Source organism: Clupea harengus, chromosome 17 (assembly GCF_900700415.2).
Source record: "Clupea harengus chromosome 17, Ch_v2.0.2, whole genome shotgun sequence".
NCBI classification, from domain to species: domain Eukaryota; kingdom Metazoa; phylum Chordata; class Actinopteri; order Clupeiformes; family Clupeidae; genus Clupea; species Clupea harengus.
Window position 1 is genome coordinate 9,979,190 of NC_045168.1, and position 20,256 is coordinate 9,999,445.

The 20,256-nt window shown below is 42.1% G+C and overlaps 1 protein-coding gene across 2 annotated transcripts; it reads right to left on the minus strand.

Annotated features, from left to right (window-relative positions):
* Positions 1–219: 219 nt before the first annotated feature.
* Positions 220–14,763, minus strand: ptbp2a (polypyrimidine tract binding protein 2a). Of its 2 annotated transcripts, none has more exons than XM_031583690.2 (14): positions 14,637–14,763; positions 12,876–12,906; positions 11,113–11,182; positions 10,231–10,403; positions 8,224–8,367; positions 7,757–7,921; positions 7,111–7,221; positions 6,547–6,745; positions 6,007–6,119; positions 4,039–4,072; positions 3,454–3,546; positions 2,245–2,461; positions 2,074–2,151; positions 220–1,904 (listed from the first exon to the last, which is right to left on the minus strand). In XM_031583690.2, the coding sequence occupies exons 1-14, from the start codon at positions 14,642–14,644 to the stop codon at positions 1,775–1,777; spliced, it is 1,566 nt and encodes a 521-aa protein (XP_031439550.1). In that variant the 5' UTR covers positions 14,645–14,763; the 3' UTR covers positions 220–1,774. The 2 variants fall into 2 exon arrangements, with proteins under 2 accessions (XP_031439550.1, XP_012670638.1); XM_012815184.3 differs by having other exon boundaries at positions 6,535–6,745.
* Between the last annotated feature and the right edge of the window lie 5,493 nt (positions 14,764–20,256).

The window sequence follows — 20,256 nt, forward strand, 5'->3', positions numbered from 1 at the left end:
GTGGGAAATACTGCTTTTTATTTCCAAGGTGCCTGGAACCTGCTACAGGTTCATTTTTGTTTTTTTAACAGACATTTAACAAGACAGATTGGGCTCGTGTGGATTTATTTTAGATTCATCTGGCCGTTTTTCCCACCCTGAGAAGAAACATGACATCAGAAGCACAGTGAGGTGAGACCGAAGAGGAGAGAAGGAAGCAGAGAGACAGAGAGAGGTGAATACAGAGCCACTGGAGTGTTTATTGAGCATGCTACAGAGGTAAAAGGCAGAGTACACACGAAAAAAAAAGAGAGAGAGGGAGGGACGAAGGGAAGAGGAGAGAGAGATGGCGGGAGAAAGTATCTCCGAAATGCACAACAACCACGAGTCAAAGACAAACCTTTCCCGCTTTGTTAGAAAATTGTGTTTTTAATTGTGCCATCGCCAAACTATACCGAATTTTACATTCCTAAAGGAGTAAAAACTCAACTAAAATATAAAACATACATGGCTATCCTATGGTTTTTTTTTTTTCCTTTTCTTTTTTTTGCAAACAGACACAATCTATGCATTAATTCTTAGGTATGTACGTTGGGATCTTGGGATGAAAGAGGCAGGATGTTCCATCACAAACAAGTCCTCGGTTAAACGTACAAACAGTCTATGGAATATTTTTTTCATTCCCACTTGCCTTTCCTCCCATAAATACAAAAAAATCTTTCAGGTGGTTAAAAATTCTGTTGTTCACTGTGGAAATTAAGACTAAAGGCACATAGGGTTTGGTCCCTCCCATGAATCCCTCTGCGGTAAACTGCCACACACAGAAAGAAATTAATTGCCGGCTCATTTTAGGTTAGCTTCTAATTGCATGCACAAGCCTAGTGCTTCTAAATCTTTCACTAGCTACTCCAGTCCAAGCATGCAGGGTGAGACAAAACAAAGGGGACAAACCCTTTGCCCAGTTTAAAAAAAAAAAAGCAATATAAATGCCATGTAAAGATCAGAATACCTACAGGAACATCCTCAATCACAATGACATTTACACTCTACCCTTAGCCACGGGGCTGTTGGATCATCTTCAAAACTTGATAGATTTGAGAGGATAAAAAATAAAGCTTTGGTTGTTGAGATTAAGCCCTCTTTCGAAAAAGTGTGGCTTGTGCTCAAAGGTACTTCATGAGCATATGCCAATTTCACTATGATCAGACACTCCCAACAACTAGGAATAATTAAGCCAAATTCTAACCAAAAGTTACAAAAAAAAAAGCAGGAGGAAGAATCCCGACAGCTAAACACAAACATCATAGCATGACTAACCATACAAATCACATTTCCCCCTATCCCCCCCGCCCACAATCATCCATTTCTTACACCAGTAGAAACCAATGTGCCCTCAAAAACAGAGTGTTGTTGTTTGCGTACATGTGTGGATATAGAATAGCTGGAACTTATTTAGTCAAGTAAGGCACATTGTTTGTCAATCAAAATAAAAACAGGAGCCAATGTTCCTTCTTTCCTTCACATTAAGAAATGAGAAAAGGTAAATGACCTATAGTACATACAGGACCAATGAGGAAATAAAATGCCCTCCATTGTATTCTCTCTCAGTTCTTCTTTTTTTGAGCAGGAGACATCCACATTTTTAAAGGAATGACTGATAAATCTTTATGAAAAAGAAAGGTTACTATGTGGTCCCCAGGGTCAAAAAAGAAAAAGTCAACAGAAAACGATACAGGGAGGAAAACAGAACACAAAATGGTGATGCGTCTTCGCATGAAGGAAAAGGAGACCGCTCTCAGATGGTTGATTTTGAGAAGGAAACCCTAAGATGGTGGTTGTTGCCCACGTTGTAGTTGTGGAGGTCGATGAGGCACTGAATTGCCTCCTCCACAGAGGCCATCTGCAGGAGCGCCATTTTGTGATCTCTGAGGAAAATAAGACAGAGAGAGAGAAAGAGACGTCAGTCACCAACCCCAAGACAAAATGCTAAGGAGTTTTGCCCTTAGCCCCTTGTTGACATGTAGATTAGCATCAATAATGTCGAAATGGCACAGAACGGCAACCAGCGATCCATCATGTGCTCCAGACACTTACTGGAAAAACTTGAAGGCTTTCACCGTGCTGCCAGAGTTGGAGAACAGAACTCGAAGGTCATCCTCTGTGATGTCTTCACTGCAAATGGTCAGGGAAATTACTTAGTATTCTGACATGACACAAGTGACAGAAATTAGATCAATGCTTTTTTTTCTGCCCTGGTTTACTCACGGGATATTGGAGAGATGCAGGGTGCCAGAGGGAGGGAAGATGTTCTGGAAGTTCTTGGAGCCGGGCTTCTTGAAGCGGTGCAGGGGGGAGTTGGTGAAGTCCTTAGTGAGCCCTTGGTCATCCAGACCCTCCCGGGGCAACTGGACCGTCTGGTGCTTGGACAGGGTCACACGGATGATCTTGCTATTCATCTTCTGACCATTCAGATGGCTCATAGCTGCAGACATTTCACACACACACACACACACACCACCCCATTAGAAGGGAAGCGGAATTGGAGATGTAACCACATTATTCCTTTGGAGGAGTAAGACAAAGATCAACACAAGCTGCAGAAAACATGGTTACAGTCATTAAAGGTTTGCCGTATCTGAAGCCATTTGTTACATTTTACCTTTAACCTCTATGTAGCTCCAAATGCCTGAAATTAGTTTAGCTTCTAGCTCTCTTCGCCAGTCTACGAGACACTAGAGACTTTGCTTTGTTTCTCACCTAACTAGATGGCTAAAGCTTCAGTGCATATTTCCTGTTTGCGCCACATGGCTCACCTGGGTTACAGGTAAACTGTAATAAAGGGTGCCTTAATATTGTTATTTCAACTACGCAAACTACACACGGATCCCAATAATCTATTTTGGTGATTTACTTCTACAAAGAAACTATTGTACAAATAGAGGAAATACATACAGCCTCCATGACATTATAGAATTAAAGACTGAGCACTATTTCTTGTATAAGTTGCTAGGATACCACATCCACCATCACAAAGATGAATAACTAAAGAATACACAGAAAGGTAGGCGTTTGTGTACATGGTCGACTGGTGAAGGCTCTAAAATGTAACCATATAAAGTCCATACCGAAAGGAAAAAACCTAACCTAAAGTATTCTTATTATCTATTTGAACCATGCTCAGATATAGGTTAGAAGTTCCACTTTTTAGCGTTAAGAACGTTGAAGTTAAGAACGTTGTTAGAAGGTTAACTTGTGGAAGGAGCTACATACCAGAATAAGTACACGTAAATGGATCTACATAGCGGACCGTTGCGAGCTTTCAGTTCTACAAACTTCATTGCTCATTGAAATCTTATTTCATTTGTCAGCCCAACTGTCCCTGTGGCTGTTTGTCTCAGCACTGCACAGAAGGCGGTAAAACAGTGGGGAGGCAGTTGATGGTGCTGGTTGGGGGGTGGGGGGGGGATACCTTACCAAGCTGGGCCTGATTAGCGTCTGCCATCTGGATCAATGCGCTGTCTTTTTTATTATACAGGATCTTCACGCGCTGCACGTCACCATACACGCCTGCATCACAGCAACAAGCAGCACAGGTAGAGGAGGAGGAGGAGGAAGAGGAAGAACAAGGAGGAAGATGAGGAGTGAGGAGGGAAGAGTGGGGCACAGTTAGCACGTCAGAGACTGAAACTATCAGGTCGACAGGGTGAAAGAGACAGAACATTTACTGCAAGTGAGAAATCAAATTCACGGTCTCAACAGAAGAGAACTGATCTGGACAAAATCCTCAAAGATGAACTTAGGAATAAGTAAATATGACTGGTCCGAAATAATGCTACATGCAAAATCATGTTCTCATGCATTACAGACTAAGGGCTAGACAGAGAGATCTGAGAAATCCAAATTAAATAATAGGTGGCAAAGTTCTATCAAAGTAATTAAAACAAAACAAAAAAAAACAAGGAAATCAAAAAACTAAAATGCATGGACTAAAATGAAATACATGAAAACTAATAGAAAAATAAATAAATGAAAAAAGGTAGAGTGCTAACGATAACATACCGAAGAGGGTAAAGAGACTTTGGGGCGTAACCATCTTTAGAAGGAGAGAAGAGCAAGCAGCGTAAGACAGGTAGAGAGAAGTCGAGGTAGAGAGCGGAGAGATGAACAGATCGTCCATAACGGAGGGTGGTTTCCCGTAGAATGGTGAGGTGGTCATGGAGCATGGTTCAAGGCAGTTAATTGAGGGGGAGGGGGGGGCAGGTTTAGAGTGAGAGGGGTAAGGGGTAGGAAAGGGTTGTTGTCCAGGCAGAATGCATGAACAGCAAGGGGGTGGATCAGAGAGTAAGGGGAGAGGAGGGGGACATGGAGGAGAGTTTGGAATGGAATATAAAGGAGGAATGGTGGGGGAAAGGGAGGGGGGGATGAGAGAGTGAGGGATGAGGGGGGTAGAGTAGGGAGGGTAGGCAAATGCAGAATAAAATAAACAAATACATGGGGAGAGGACAAAAAATAAAAATACAGGTCAGTACACAGGAAATGCAGGAGTTTGGTCAGAGAAATGGCTGGCTTATGCATCTCTATAGAAATTTCAAAAACAAGCAAATTATTGTGCCAAATGTATTCACCCAGGGCAGCAAGTGGGTGGGGTACATTCATATCAAATCATAAAAATCACAGCACTCTGATAAGAAGAGACACACACGACAACAATCGAACCAAGCATGAGGTACAGTTGCCAGACTGAGGGGGTTATAGCTTTGAATGTAGCAGGAGGATGAAATGCAGGCAAACTGGAAGAAGCGGCTACTGGCTAGGTGCCCGCGTCGGACGGCCTGAGCACCTCGGCCCCAAGGCATGCAACAGGGCGTCGTCGGCAAGAAAACCACATGGTGGAGTTATGGTGCGACTGGAGCACGGAGCACGCCACGTCTGCCACTGCCACCCCACAAACACACATGCCACACAGAGATAGACAGACAGACAGACCGACAGAGAGACAGACAGAGAGACGAGGGCGTTAAAGGGGCAGGCTGGAGACGTGAGCGGCTGGGCCAGCTATGTCAGACTAGTGTCGGGGTATTTGAGAAGTGGTGACTGAGTGACTCCCACAGTTTTCATACCAGCTTTCACCGACAGAGAAAGAGAGAGAGAGAGAGAGAAATGTAGATTGAGTGAGAGAAAGAAAGAAAGAAAGAAAGAAAGAAAGAAAGAAAGCAAGAGTTGAAGATGAATGTGGAGGGAGAGAGCGCTTTGAAGGAGAAGTTCCCGTTAAAGTGAATTTTCAATTCACCACAGCAAAGGCGACAATTTAAGAGCTGAGAGAGTCAGACAGAGAGCGAGCAAGAGAAATCAAGAGAGAGCATTTAGAGGGCAATGACCATGATTTGTGAAAATAAGACACAGTTGAGAGAGTAGTCAGGAGCCTTTAACTATTCTCTGGAAGAGAACCTTGAGGAGAAAATGGATTTCAGACGAACCGAGGTTACACAAGACAGAAAAGGCATGGCAATTGTGAGCACACTGCGACCAAAATACTAAATGTCTGAAAGAACACGCTGTGAGGATGATTATTACTGCTCGTGCTACCATCACCATTATGAACATGTGCTTAGCCTCTTGATGGCCTGATTTTATGGGCCACAATTTGGCTCTAATGAGCGAATGTAAAGCAAAGCTTCGAATGCAACCTGCATTTACATTTCAAATCTAGTGGAGGATGATGAATGGGTTGCACAGACAGGCTTATGGCTCAGGTGTCACACTAAATCTGCTGTAGTGCACAGTGCAGCTGAGGGCTCAGGTCTGCCCTTGAACCAAAACACAACACCAGACGAGTGCTTGTGCTCTGTTCAGAGCTGGCAGACATAACAACAACTAAAGAGGAAAAACAGATGTAAACAAGTGAACAGGACCATAGACAGAAAAGAGAGACAGTAAGCACAAGCTGTGGTGTTGATAGACAGAACGAGAAAGAGAAAGAGCTGCTGGTGTGTGTGTGTGTGTGTGTGTGTGTGGTGGTATACTGACCTCTTCGTTGAGGTTGCTGGCCAGGAGGACTCCGCTGGAGCCCGTGTGGCCGAGTGCCACCCTCCCGGCTGCCGCCGCCGCCGCCGCAGCGGCGCTCAGTGGGTTCATGGCACCTAGAGGCATTAGGCACAGTCAGATGGGGACCTGAAGTGGGACCAGGCCAGACACAATGGCTTCATATGCCCCTGTCTACGCTGCAACAAGAAATCCTCTTCTGGGTTGTTTGGCAGTTTGGCAGCAAACCAAAGAAGCTCGCCTTCCATTTATATTTCTGGAGCAGTTTTGTATTACTTGCCCCCTTAGGCCAAATGTCTTATCTGAGGATTTTGACGTATGCTAATCATTCAAGGACAAGCACTCACAATAGACAAACAGGTATTTTGAAGCCCATCTGATGGTAAGCTACCTTTTTCAAACTGAGCAGCCTGAAACTGAACTGGGTTTCTGTCAGTGGCTATCAGAACCCCACAGAAGAAGCTACAGAATTGGTGGGAAGAGAAGAGAAAATAAAAAAAAAGTGTGATCTACCTGGAATCTTACCGAGCAGCGAGGACGAATCTTTGCTGAAGGCTGCTGCTACGGAAGGGTCGACCCCAGGCTGGCCATCTCCAGCCGGCAGCTCAGGACGTGTGTAGTCCCGGCTCTTGTCATTGTTATACTTGACATTCAGGTTGACCAGCTTCGAAAAGTCAATACGCAGCGTACAGCAAGCATTGTAGATGTTTTGTCCATCTAGGGACTGTGAGAGCAGAAGAGAGAGAGAGAGAGAAAAGGAGAGCAAGACAATACAAAATAAGCCTCAGTCTCACGCAGTACAACCACAGATCAAGATACGTGATTGAGACAGACAAGTTGAGTGAGATTGTCACAAAGTGAGACAGAATATGGATGGAGAAAAACAAGCAGACGAGAGGGGAAACAAAAAAAACTAAAACAACAGAATGGAGCAGGGTGAAAGAGATTAAGTCAAGACACAAATGCACAGAATAAGAGCTGAAGAGAGAGAAAAGTCAGATGGGTTTGTTAAGCCCACAGGAATTTCACAGCGGCTGAGCAGGCAGTGCTCGTCATGAGCGCCTGACACGGCTGTGATCTCTCACCCACCAGTTTGGCCTGCTGCGCATTCACGGGGTCACTGTACTGCAGCAGAGCCTGGAACTGATTGTTCTTGGTGAACGTGATTATCTTCATGACTGTTCCGAACTTTGAGAAGATCTGCAAATACAGCAAAGGGGGAAAAATGGCACATTTGTACAAATAACAATACATTCTTCGTTTTGTGTTCTGTTTTTTTTATTTTGTATTCATGCTATCGAATTTCAAAACGAATGAACTTCCGGTGTTAAACGTCAATGTCGTTGATTTTAATCTAATTAACACCCTCTTGAATAATGTATTCAGGGTTCACAGCCTACAAGTACACAAAAATGCGTACTTGATCAACGGGAAAAAATGAAACATTTCCCCTTTTCCCTTCCTTTTCTAACAGGCTAGTCACACTATGTCAATTCAACTGGAAACTATCATGCTGCAGAAATTTGCACCGCAAAACACTGTCCATAGAAGAGTACCATAACATGATTCATTTGATTAGACCTGATGTAGTTGGGCAGGCGATCAATGTAACGGGGCAGCCTGTCCTTTCATTTCTATGGCAAGGGAAACACTGAGCCAGCCTATGCATCATTTAGGCCAGTTGCACTGCAGGTGTCCCCCAGCCCTACCCACTAAGTGGTCATGCATGACCCACCTGCTGTAGCACGTCCAGGGTGACAGGGTAGAACATGTTGTCGATGATGATGCGCAACACGGGGCTCGGAGCAGGCGTGAGCGCGCTCTCGCTGGCTGATGAGCCGGATGTGGGCATGCCACCCCCCTGCACAGCCGACACGGCCTGCAAGACCGCCTGTGCCCGCTGAAATCAGACACGACACACACACAGGGAATGAGCGACCACACACATACACATGCATAGCACTTTGATATTTAAACCACTTAATGCAGACATGAAAAACGTAAACACAGACCACAAGTGATCAGACTAAACAAACAACTGAAGTAATGTATATCGTCTTAAACATAATGAGCATCATTACTAATATGTTTAAATCATTGTTTTAGTCGAAATGGCTCCTACTGCTGACAAACCCATGACATGGCCATGGCGGCCGCGCTGGCTTATAGCTTGGGTGGAGCTGCCCCAAACGCAGTGCTCACCTGATTGCCTGCGCTGTCTGTCTTCAGCTCTTTGTGATTGGAATACTGGAGGATAACAGGCGTGTTGCGCACGTGTGGCGACACGGCCGTGTAGTAGTTCACCATGGTGATTGCCGCCTCCTCCGTCTCCATCTCTAAGAAGGCCTGACAGGTGAGAGGAGGTAAAAAATTAGTTGAGACTGTTCAATTAAAAAAAAGGGGGGGATTCTGCAATTACAATTTATACTTTTCAGTACAAGCCTACAACCATGAGATGCCAGTTGAAGTAATGACCCTTTGGGAAAAGAACTAGTCTTTATCTGGTAATCAGATGTAAGGTCATCTGCCCCAATCAATAGAACTAATGGTGTAATTAACCATCTCAGGTGGAAGGAAACTAGGGCAGAGATGAATAACACTGGCTTAGACTCGGGTCAAAGAAATGCATGATTCCATTTTCAAATGAACCTGCTGAAGAGACAGGAAAATGTGGCGCAAAACCGTCTCTCTCCACGTTTTTTTTTTATCTGTAAATTGTAAAATGTACACGTTTTTATTTTTAATGTAACACATTATCATTATAACCCTGTTGTGTAGGCACATAACGATTTCTCAGCAGGGGATACCATCAGGTATCTAAGCACCAGGTTAGCATAATGAGCAGGTTTATGTCTACGTAGGCTACTGAATACTTAAAGCTACAAATTCGTGCTGAATAGTTTAATCAATATTATATTTTCACATTCAAGTTCAAAAAGGAACCATACATGATTACCAATACTGACAAATATCTGATGTAATGCAGCACGGTTAATTTGATCACAATGTCAGCCTGTGCGATTACACAACTGCAAAAGACTGTGATTTAATTAATTATTTAATAATAGAAAATTGCGTGTGAACGTGATAACCTTTTCTGTGCTTGTGTGCAGTCTGCTCATTATCTACACTCGACTGATGGTCACGACCATCCAGTGTGCAGACCAGAGGGCTATCCAATACAAAGGAAGTTTAACCTTCTCCGATTTAACTCGAAGGTTAATCAAGGACAGACAGGGTTGACAAACTCTGACTGCCTAAATTGCTGTTAAGCGGTAATATAACGGTGATTGAGATGTAGGTTGACTCAGTGTTTCTTAAGTGGAGTTTGTGCGGGTTCGCCTAAAAGGGGAGCGTTCGCCAACGCAGGCAGAGCTTTTGACCAATGGCTCACACACCCCTTTTTTTGCTATGAAAAATGAAACAATCATTTGTGGCTATGAAGTCAATGGCGGCCAAAAAGGCCGTCAAAACTAATTCGTAATTTGCTACAGTTTTCTTGTCCTAAGGTAGGCTACTTTGTCCATTTTGTCCATAATATGATTGAGATGTAAGGACATGTACAATAGTCTAGCTAAATATGTGAAAGCAATTAGGATAATTTCTTTATAGCCTACACATGGGCTACAATTCTGAAACCGACTCATTACTCACTGTTAATTAAGTAAGAATATAATGGTATTGTGTTATGGATAACTTCCTTCTTACAAGTATTTCAGCTGAAACCCCAGTTAACCTAAATCAGGATTAAATCGTTATAATCCTGCTACTTTTCACAGGTTGAGTAGTTAGCCTCTAATGGAGGAGGTTGTCTGGAAGTGAGTTCTGACCCTGGTGGCAGATCAATGTCCACCCTTTATGTACAGGGTAATATCATACTAATTGTTTAAAAAAAAAATTTAGTTCACATGCCTGTCTTATGTACAGTTGAAGGGGATACTATTGAGCTGCTCAAGCAAGTAGACTTGATACCATTCGTTTATTATATTGCAATCGCAATATTGTCCATAATAATCACAATATGACTTTCACCAAATCGCCCAGCCCTAGTCTGATGTTTGGCGGATGCGATACAAGATAATGTAAACTGTAACCTGTTTATTTAGAACGTATAGACAGGCATCTGTTGAAAGAGCTGAAAATAAAACCCTTATAAAGTATCTATGGGGTGGTCTATCACACAAGGACCATGATGCTGTGTATGCTCACCTGGTTCTTTCCCTTCAGCGTCAGAATGTTGGTGACCTTGCCAAAGGGCAGCCCCAGAGCGATGACCTCGGTCTCCGTCGCCTCATTGGGGAGCTTCCTGATGTGAAGCACGCGGGACGGGGGCGCGTCCTCCACTTTAAACTTCTTACTGTCGCTTCCGTTTGACGTGCCGTCTGTAAACAGGAGTGGGGCAAAATGAATCGATAGAGCAATTCCCTCTTCAAGCGCCAAACTCTAGTTATCATTTCGAGCAAAGAACAAGGCATCCCTAACTTCAAGGCCAAACTTGCCTATTACAATTCAGAGGACCGAATGCATACATTTAATTGGTATGAAGGGGGGGGAAATGATTTCATCAAAATTTCTTGACTTTTTGTTTTCTTTTAATCTTTGATGTGTTTTTTTTCCTTTTTTTTTCTTTCTTTGATTGCCCAGTGAGATAATTTAGTAAAAACGACCAGAGCATAAAGGCTTTCGCAGTCTACTCCATGCCTTGCCTCATCTGAGGAGGCAACACAAAGAAAAGAAGAAAAAAACATAACTCCTCAGAGGCAACACATTGAGATGCGCAGCACACATAATCAAAAATTCTGGGCACACGCTTGCATGTGTGGGTGCCCACCTACAAAAGGTGCACGAGGTTATTCACGGACCACCTACCTCCCCTGAAGAGGGGATCTGCTAATACAACATTTTCACTTTGAAACACTCATTATCCTTTGATTTCTTTTAATGCTATCCGTGGCTGAGCAAATGACTTATGTAAATTTCATTCTCAGGGCTTGGGCAAGGAAAGAAGGAGGGGAAAAAAAAAAAAAAAAAAAAAGAGAACAGGAAAAAAAAAAAAAAAAAAAAAAGAGCAGAGAAAGGAAATCAACTCACCACTTATACTGCTCATCCCAGAGTTGGGACTGTTGTAAACACTACTAGACAAAAGCTCGTCTGATCCTCTCTGGAATAAACAACATGAAATACATAAGCAATCAAGTAACAGAGAAAATCTCTAATCTTTAATGTGGATCTTTTCCATTCCAAACAGCTACTCTCTATAGACATTTCTCTACAGAACAGCTCGTGGCATCAAATGAAAATACATGAAAATGAAAATACAACCACACCCGCAAACTCTATGCCCCTCTTTTTAATCGTATTCAGCCCTAGATGCAAGGCTTGTGTCCCTTTATCCCTTGGACCCTGAGCTCCCTTAAGGCCTGGTGAGCTGAAGCCTGTCGCCTCCGCCGATCAGACGCTCTCAGGGCAGCTAAAAGTGACTGATGGGACAGTGGGGAGAAACGTGAGGCTGTTACGACCCCGAGTACCCTAATAGGACATCTCTGCTTTTTGTCTGTGAGTGAGATCCAGCGGATTGTTCTTTATTGCCCGCTCTTTTATGGAGGCTATAAATAAGGTGTTGAGCCAACCGTGCGGCCGAAGACCGGGGAAATAAATTGGATATAATAAAGTTGTCCCCGACAAAATCCCTAAAACCACCACCTCTGTAGATGGCGTTCTTTAAAGGCTAACTGCTATTAAGGGAAGGGACACAGTGTTCACATAGGTTCTCAGCAACAACAAGAACACTCTGCAGTTAGTGATTAAAAGGAGGGCAATGCTATTAGACAAACTGCCTTCTGAATTCTTATCCAGAGAGGAATGGATAATTTTGTTTTGCAGAAGGAAAAATGTGTTTCTTCCCCATAAACATTGTTAGTGGAACAAATATCAGGGACAATTTCTGAAAGGAAACAGGCTTTTTCCTAAACTGGCCAAGACATTAACCGGTCCCATTCACTTACTGCCAGACTAATATTATCAAAACTGTACATGGACAACTTGTATCCATGGAAAAATGAAATTAGTATCCCTGGGACAAGACTAACTTCCTGCAAAACACCATATTTCTCCTGCGATGTAATAAATCACAATAGATTGAATATTGAAGACGGCCATTACTGTAGATCTGACCATTGTATAAAAATAAAAGGCCACTCTCCATCAGAACCTGAGCTTCCATGAGGAAAAAAAATGTTGGAAGCCTGGCCTGTCAGAAGAAAATGAATAGGCTAGAACCTTGTTTCAAAAAAATACTAAATCCACAGATATTTGAGAAACACCATTTTTACATCACTTTAGAACCCGTTCCAGATCTGAAATATACTAGGCCTGTAACACAGCTGCTATCTGCTTTTTTTTAGGCTGGATAACATTTCTCCACAGCTTTTATTTACACAAAAGCCAGTTGTGCACATAACTACTTTTGCCAAATAACCAGTCAATCTCCCAAAGAGCTCTTCCAGTGCAACTTCAGATTGGTAACCTCACAATTAAGATGTAAAGTTGAATTTCCTTGTGTTAGACATTGACAACAATGACTTGTGTGAGGCATCTTTCAGTGTGGGCCTGGTCATTTGCCAGCCATGCACTGGTGACACAATCATGCTTAGGTAAAAAATAGTATCATATGACTCCTGTGTTTTCCTGATGATGGTACAACAGCCCAATGCTTTCAGTTGATGCACTCTTACGCAAAAGGCCTAATGTCAGTACCATACCAGACACACCTACAAGGCTGTAGCCAGGGAGGACAAGGCCCAATGTGAAGTCAAATATGACTGGAGTAAGAATCACTGAATAAGTCTACTTACCTTTACACCCACACCAACTTCACTGACAATGCTGGAAAAAATGCAAATAATTGAAATAAAGTCAAACCAGCAGGAAACTGTGCAGCTAGGTTCACAATCACATCCGCAAACATACAATAATTATGAAGTTAAGATGAACAGCTCAAACGAGACTTTCACATCGTTTTACTAGTCTCAACACTTGTTGAACAATTGACAAACATTTGTGAAGTCTATACATAAACGCATCTCGGTGACTAAGCCCACCCAACTTCTGGAACAGGGCACGGCTTGGTGGTCTCTGATTATGCCAGCGAAATGATAACCACACCCTCGCTACATCAACCACACTCTCTACGTGTGTCTAACATTGAAACAGGTATCTGACACAGGCTAGGGAATATATTAGGCCTCATCCATATCCTGTATCAAAACCGTAGCTTGAGTCAAAGGATAGCTAGACAGAATGTAGCTATACACCAAAGGAATACTAAATAGGGTTGCTAGTATAGCCACGGAAAATGATAACGTTAAGTTTAAGTGGGTAGCGTTAGCTGAATTACTTTAATATGGCATTTGCCCAACGTATATAAGATTATATACCCGCGAGTACAAGGTCGTTTTTCATCAGTTAATGTTAATTTATTTCTAAACAGTAAAATGCTCAAATTTGCCCTGAATAAACTAGCATACGATAGGTGATAGGGATACATGTAACGTTAATAGAACAGGCTAACGTTAGCTCACTTTCTCAAGTTAGGTCAAGCTAGGATAACTTTGTTGGTTACTAGGTTAAAAAACATTTCCAACAGCTAACGTTAAGTTACTAAACGTTACCGTGGGCGACACAACAACTCATAATGAGAAAAATGTTAACTTTCTTGGATTTGTGAAACTATCGTAGCTAATCCTAAAATACAAGAAGAGCATACCATATGTGTTATCCTAGTGGTGTTAGCTAGCAATCATGGCTGGACAAATTAACATTAGTTCGCTAACGTAAGCTACGTTACAATTAACGTTACGTAGCTTAGCAATACTAACCTACATTCAGTTTTTATGTTTTTTTGCAGGTCTTAGACATTTTTAAATTGTGGCCAGTTGTTTAATGGATACAACAAAATGAGTGGTTGTAAACAAATGCTAATTCACCGCGTACCTTACAGCACATGAGGTTTCTGTAAACCCACACTCGGTGACACGCCTTTCTGGTTAGCTACCCAAAGCAACATGCAAGTGTGTATATAAACTTTGTAGGTAATGATAACGTTAGTAAGTCTCTTAAGGATTAGGGTGGTATGTCGCCGAGTTCTTATTTATTCAAGCGATAACTTACAACCATAATGTTATATGCAAATGAATGTCGATGAGTTAATAATGAGCGAAGTGACGACATATTCAGCGTTCATTAAATTCATAGCCAAGTAAACTAATAGGTAACGCTACAAGTCGATACCGTTCCGTTAACTTACACAAACTTTAGATATGTAAAGCTGATTGGTATTTGAGATAGTTAGGTACATACGAGGTCAGATCCCCACAAACAATGGCAATTGTTGCTTCGCAATAGGCAGACAGAGTTAGCTAACTAGCTTGAGCTAAAAAGCTATGCTGAAGCAATACATGAGACTACGGGCTCCGTATCACCCTAGCTAGCTATGCTAAGATAGCCAAGTTAGCAAACTATGCTAGCACATTGTAAACAAGTTTCTGCTTCATTAGGGTCTCAACATTACACAAATTGCAATATACAGCAGATGTCAAAATGTACATATTATTTACCCTTCCATTGCCGGAGAATATCTCTCTACGACACAATAGTTGTAGAGATTTTCCGCTGCCACTTGCTTATACGACGACAAAATGGAGGCGGAAGCTATTGAGACTGGAAAAGTCGGAAGGAAGCGTTCGAATCCATTTGACTAAGCATGCGCAGAAATGCCAAGACATCTTTGGTATTTGATTGAGCTAATGTTAACAGATTATTTTGTGGCACATGAACGTTTGAGCCACAGAACCCATTTGTCAATTGTTTTTCGTTAACTAGTGACCAATCTTATATTTTATACTTTGAGCAAACCCAGCGCAAAACTGTCTCCAAATAGCCTATCCTGTCCTACCTCATTTCCACTAATCATGGGCAAATAGACAAATAAATAGGAAAGACATTGTATATTCAGCTATATCAGAAAGATTAACCTGATGCTAAACAATGCAGTCTTCATTTTTCCAACCACTTTTACAGTAACAGGTAATTTCCCTCCACTTCAGTAGCCTACGGGTGACCAATTTCACTCTTGTTAGGCCTTCAGTCATCGCTAGGCTACATCATAAGGTGGGTCAGCCATGTCTTGCGATAGGGAAAGTCTTGCCTACCTAATTGTTGTCTGTGCATGCTGCATGTACTTGCATAGGTGGATTTGAAGGCATGTTCGGTGAGAGATTCAGGTTTTAGGAAAGTGGATATTGCCACATCACACAGATTTGGTGCTCTATAGGCAGACACAGAGTTTTGTGTGCCCTCTGACTAAAGTATGCATTTCATGGGTGGGAGATCCTCTATGGAGGATTTCGTACCACATTGAAATGCAAAAGAAAATTTGGGATGAGGAGGAAAATAATCGCATAAAAAAAAAAAGGCTAGAGCAGTTTTTCCTTTACAGTACTTCTACAACTTGCTTCTGATACTTGAACCAAGGAAACCTGAAAGTTGTTAATAGTTATTATATTTTGTTGACTGACTTCTTACTTCTAATTCGTAACCTGGAGAGCCTACAGCAGAGTTCAAACAAGCTAGAGAGGGCTAAAATGATCTGAAGTATTAATGTAGGTTACCTTCGTTTCATTTTGAACAACCTATGGAACAATTTTATATATAGTGATATAGTGATATAGTGAAGTACTGTATATATTGAAAGACCTTATTTTTACTTTGATGCATGGCAAGAATAATTATGCTTTTTTTACCACTGCATTTCATACAGATGTAAGATAGAAACTGGAGACTGATGCAAAGTCTCTATTCTCAAACTGACCTTCTTGTCGCCAGGCTTTTAATATCATGCTTTCATGGACCCATTTCAAAATCATAAAAATTTGCTAAGAATAATACACTTGTGCGATATCTATTTTTCTTGACCTCTTATTTAAAACCATTTTATTTTCAATTTGTGTTTTATTTGTTGGTCAAATGGGGCAATTTTTTTTTTTTTTTTGGTTTAGAATCATAATGTTGACTGGGTACAGGCCTGCGTCAAGCCTCCAAGTTAAATACATTTAAATGTTCTCATAAAATTTTAGAAATGATAGTTATCCATGAGTTGGCCACCATCATACAATATTAAAAAGGAAATGTAAAAAGTATAAAGAAGTATTTAAGGCTCCTAATTTTACCATCTGATTATAGGCAACAGACATACATTAAAAGTGCTGAAGTCTTTAAACGGTTCTGAACAAATAAACCTGTCTAATGTAAACCCTGAAAATATTTTCGCAGTATACGTACATAACAGAATCAGAGATGTTTTTCTGTACTTTTTGTTTTACCAGTAAGAACAGAAATGAGTAGTGGGGTTTATGCATATCATTAGTCTTGACAGACATACGTCATGCTACTCTGGCTCTTTGCGGCTTCACGCCCCAGGTGAAATTAATGCCTAACTGCTTATCTTAAAGGACCTGGGATTTAATTAAAAATGACATTTCCCCAAACACTCAGTTGTGCTTCCGAGACTGCCATGTTGAAATTAGCTGAAGAGAGCCCTCTGAGCAAAAGGGAAATAAGCAAACTGTCAGCTGCATGCCATATCAGCAACACTCATCAGTCAGTGAGGAGAAAATAACAGCCCACTGACTTACCGGCTTGTCTGTACTGGGACAAGTGATATTCTTATTAGCCTCGCTTGGCAACGACTTAAATCAGATATAACAGTAATCTATTCCATTGTGGTAAAAGGAATTTTGTTTTAGTCTCTCACTGGTCGTACTATTGAAACTGGCTTCATGAAGAATTGTCTAGACCGATTTTATGAATATGATTTTATACCATTTTATTTACACCTGGCCATGAATCTATTTTTACATTGGTATTTTTATTCCTAATTCTGTTGAAAGAAAGGATTCTTCCTGGAAGGTTATCCGGTGTTTATGCTTCAAGATGTAATATCAAGATTCACAAGGTGTATAAAGCCTGTCAGTAAAGATGTCTACAGGAAATTATAGTTTTCAGAGCTGTCCTGTATAACGTATCCCAGAATCTGTGTTGAGAGCTGAGCTAGAGCACATAAAATTACATCTGACCCAAAGTCCCACAAGGTCCTGGCCTTGGAAGAACCACAGACAAAACCAATATAGCAGAGAGGCTCCAACACAAAAAAAATGCACTGACAGGTCACGTCAGAGGTGATGTCATTCTGCTGACATCATTGGAGAACTGACTAACATACTCATGAATGATGTCAACATAATGTGACCCCAAATGGCCTGATTTGGCTTTAGTGCTCTCGCTAGGAGGGCTGGGTGTCTGGTAAAGGTGTTGAGTTTAGGCCAGCTGTCTCCTTGCATTCTACCCTCGCCTCAAGTCACCTTACACTGGAATGAGTGTGAGCCGAAAGGCTGTCGGACCTGGATGTTGTTGTCCAGTCGCACAACGAGAACTTGTGGACTTTCAACAAATTCTTTAATATCCTATTCAGGGTTTTTTAAATCTTCACAAAATGAACAATATCAAGATCAAGAACAAGATCTGCTGATGTGCTTAAGGTGTTGAAATATGACCATGTGTCAACACCGACAGAGTCTGCCTCGGTGAAGACTGACTTGTTCCCAAGCAAACACTAGATAAATCGAATGTGACACAGCATCTCTCCTTTTAACATGTGATGCAGAGGCTCCCTCCATTAGTCTGGGTGATGCATCTCTCACAGTCACAGAGAGAGGCGAGCGGTGCATGTGGCCACTCTCACAAACAACCTCACCTCTAATGACAACATGATGCTTGCCATTTCTTCCATCACTAAAATAGCATCGCTTTGCCAGTGATTATAAAGCTCTATTGATTTCCAATTTTCTAGCGTGCATGTTTCAGTGTCCCCGGACTCTCTGGAAACACTGCACTGCCGTCACTACCCAGTGTGGCTGGATCGATGTGTTGATGGCCATGCCTGAATCCAGCACTCCCCCCCCCCCCCCCCCGCCCATAGTCCAATCGGGAGGTGAATAGAGCTTGCCTGTCCTGTTTTCTCCTTTCAGAGCTACAGTGTCACAATGGTTACTGTGGTGGGGAGACAATATGCTCATCAATGTATGTGTTATTTGAATGTAGCAAGAGTTGTGGTCTTCATTAATGGTCGAAAGCTACAGTCACTTCCTAAGTGACTGAAGGAGTAAGCACTTCATTGTGTATTTAATAACACTAGCAAAAACCCAGTAGAACTGTGGCAAAATAAGTATTTGTAAGCTTGTGTTGAAACTATTCATCCTTGGTTGTAAACTGTGAAGTACTGTATATTTTTTATTGTTTTGAACTAAATTGTGGGTCGTTTATCGAAATGTCCTAAATGTTCATGGAGCTATGTGGTAATGATGTTTCAAGTTTAATGCCTGCACACAATAACATTTTACTGCTGTCAATTATGTCTTTGTTAGAAGTCTCATGACTAATTAACAATTTTTAATTTAGGATACACACCAAAATAAATAAAGAATCCCAAAGGAACCTACGGAGATTGAAAAAGGATTAAGCACCCTCCCATGTGTCATACATTTTTATTTTATTTTATTACAGTTTGGTTTGGCGGTGACACTAGGATGTCAAGATGAATTTCACATCAATTGAACTTAATGAATAGTCACACATTGGGCAATAGCACAAGGTCACATATGATCAAATATTCATGCACTGGTTTTGTGCCAGAGACTGCGGTGGTGTGTTGAAGGACAACCTGACGGACGCACATCCTCCTGGAGGGCTACATTTGTGTGCGCGTGTGATTCGCAGCAGCTGCCAATGTGTTGCCTTGAATGAGCAGAAAGGTCACAAACGAATATATTTTTATCAGGTCATCACGGAAAGTCCCTTTGAAAATGCATCAAAAGATCTAACTTTTATTTTGATTTTTTTAAAGACTAACACACACACATGCAATCACACAAACACACATACACACGCCAAACGGACACACAAACATGTATATTTTATCGTCACTCATGAAACGCATTTCTGTTCAACCGTTCCCCTCTCCCTTTTTATTATTACCGGGTTTGTTATCTATGTAGCCGCTGTCCCTTATAGTTGCGACACACACAGAGAGAAAAAGAAATGGAATTGGGTCCATTTTTCAAAATTTGATCCAATTTCGGTAATTCTCAAGCCTCCCTTTTTAGGGCCCCGTTCTGTGCCAGTCAGAGCCCATGCCTGGACACTTACGGAGTAATATAATCATGTTTTCCCCCCAATGTGGCCCACACAATATTGGCACAGCTGCAGCGGCAGGATGCCTTATGATTATGAAAATGAGGTGAAACAGAGAGCTGCAAGCTGTCTCCAGTCTCCCGTGGCCCATCACCCTATGAAGCACAGACATGGGGCACGGATGTGAGACGCTAAATCCAGTCCAGCCCCCAAATGCCCCCCACCCCCCTCTTTCAGCATCCTCTTTGCTACATCATTCAGCCGCCTCTCTTTATGCTGCCGCTTATTAACTTTATAACTCATTCGCTTCGGAATTGAAAACAAAGAGGAGTACTAAAAAAAACAACAATAGCATAAACATGGGCAGGACGGATGAGGACACAGAACATGAGATGCGAACAGTTACCCAAGACCTATAGTGGCAACTTCTGAGCATCACAACCACTGGTCAGCTCTTTGCACACAGTGCATTCAGCAGGGGACAAGCAGTTGGTATGAAGGGTATCAGCACTGTAATGTAACCCAGGGATACCTTTGGAAGAAAACAGTTGAGTTGAAAGCATCAGAGCTGCAGCAAGGGTTGGTAAGTGAGACAGTCAGGAGTGGGGGGCCGGGAGTGCTGGGAATTGGATTGGGGCCGGGAAAGCCGTGAGGATAGCTGGAGTTAAAGTTGGTGCCGGAGCACAGGCTGACCGAGCGGCGGCCTTGAAAGTGCCCATTACAGCGTTGAGGGAGGGGAGATTGGGCCTGTGACCTCTCCTAGCCCGCCGCTAAACACAGCAATCAGAGCACAGGCTCGGCTAAAATAACTCCAGCATCCGCCGCGCGGAGCACGCCCTGAACCGTGGATGAACTGCAGTTGCAGTACAACTGAATACAAATTACATTATGCACTGGATTGTTTTTGTTCCTCTCCTGAGCAAGTGGATTGTGAGGGGTATTTCTAAGGGCATCTGGTTTGATATGTTAAATCCTCTTGGTAGCATTTAG

What these genes read in the sequence shown, in the direction of transcription:
- ptbp2a (XM_012815184.3), bottom strand. An exon ending in ATGCGCAGCAGGCCAAACTG is followed by an intron (nt 6,746 to 7,110) that starts GTGGGTGAGAGA and finishes CTGCTCTCACAG; the next exon opens with TCCCTAGATGGACAAAACAT. An exon ending in CGCTAATCAGGCCCAGCTTG is followed by an intron (nt 2,462 to 3,453) that starts GTAAGGTATCCC and finishes AAATGTCTGCAG; the next exon opens with CTATGAGCCATCTGAATGGT.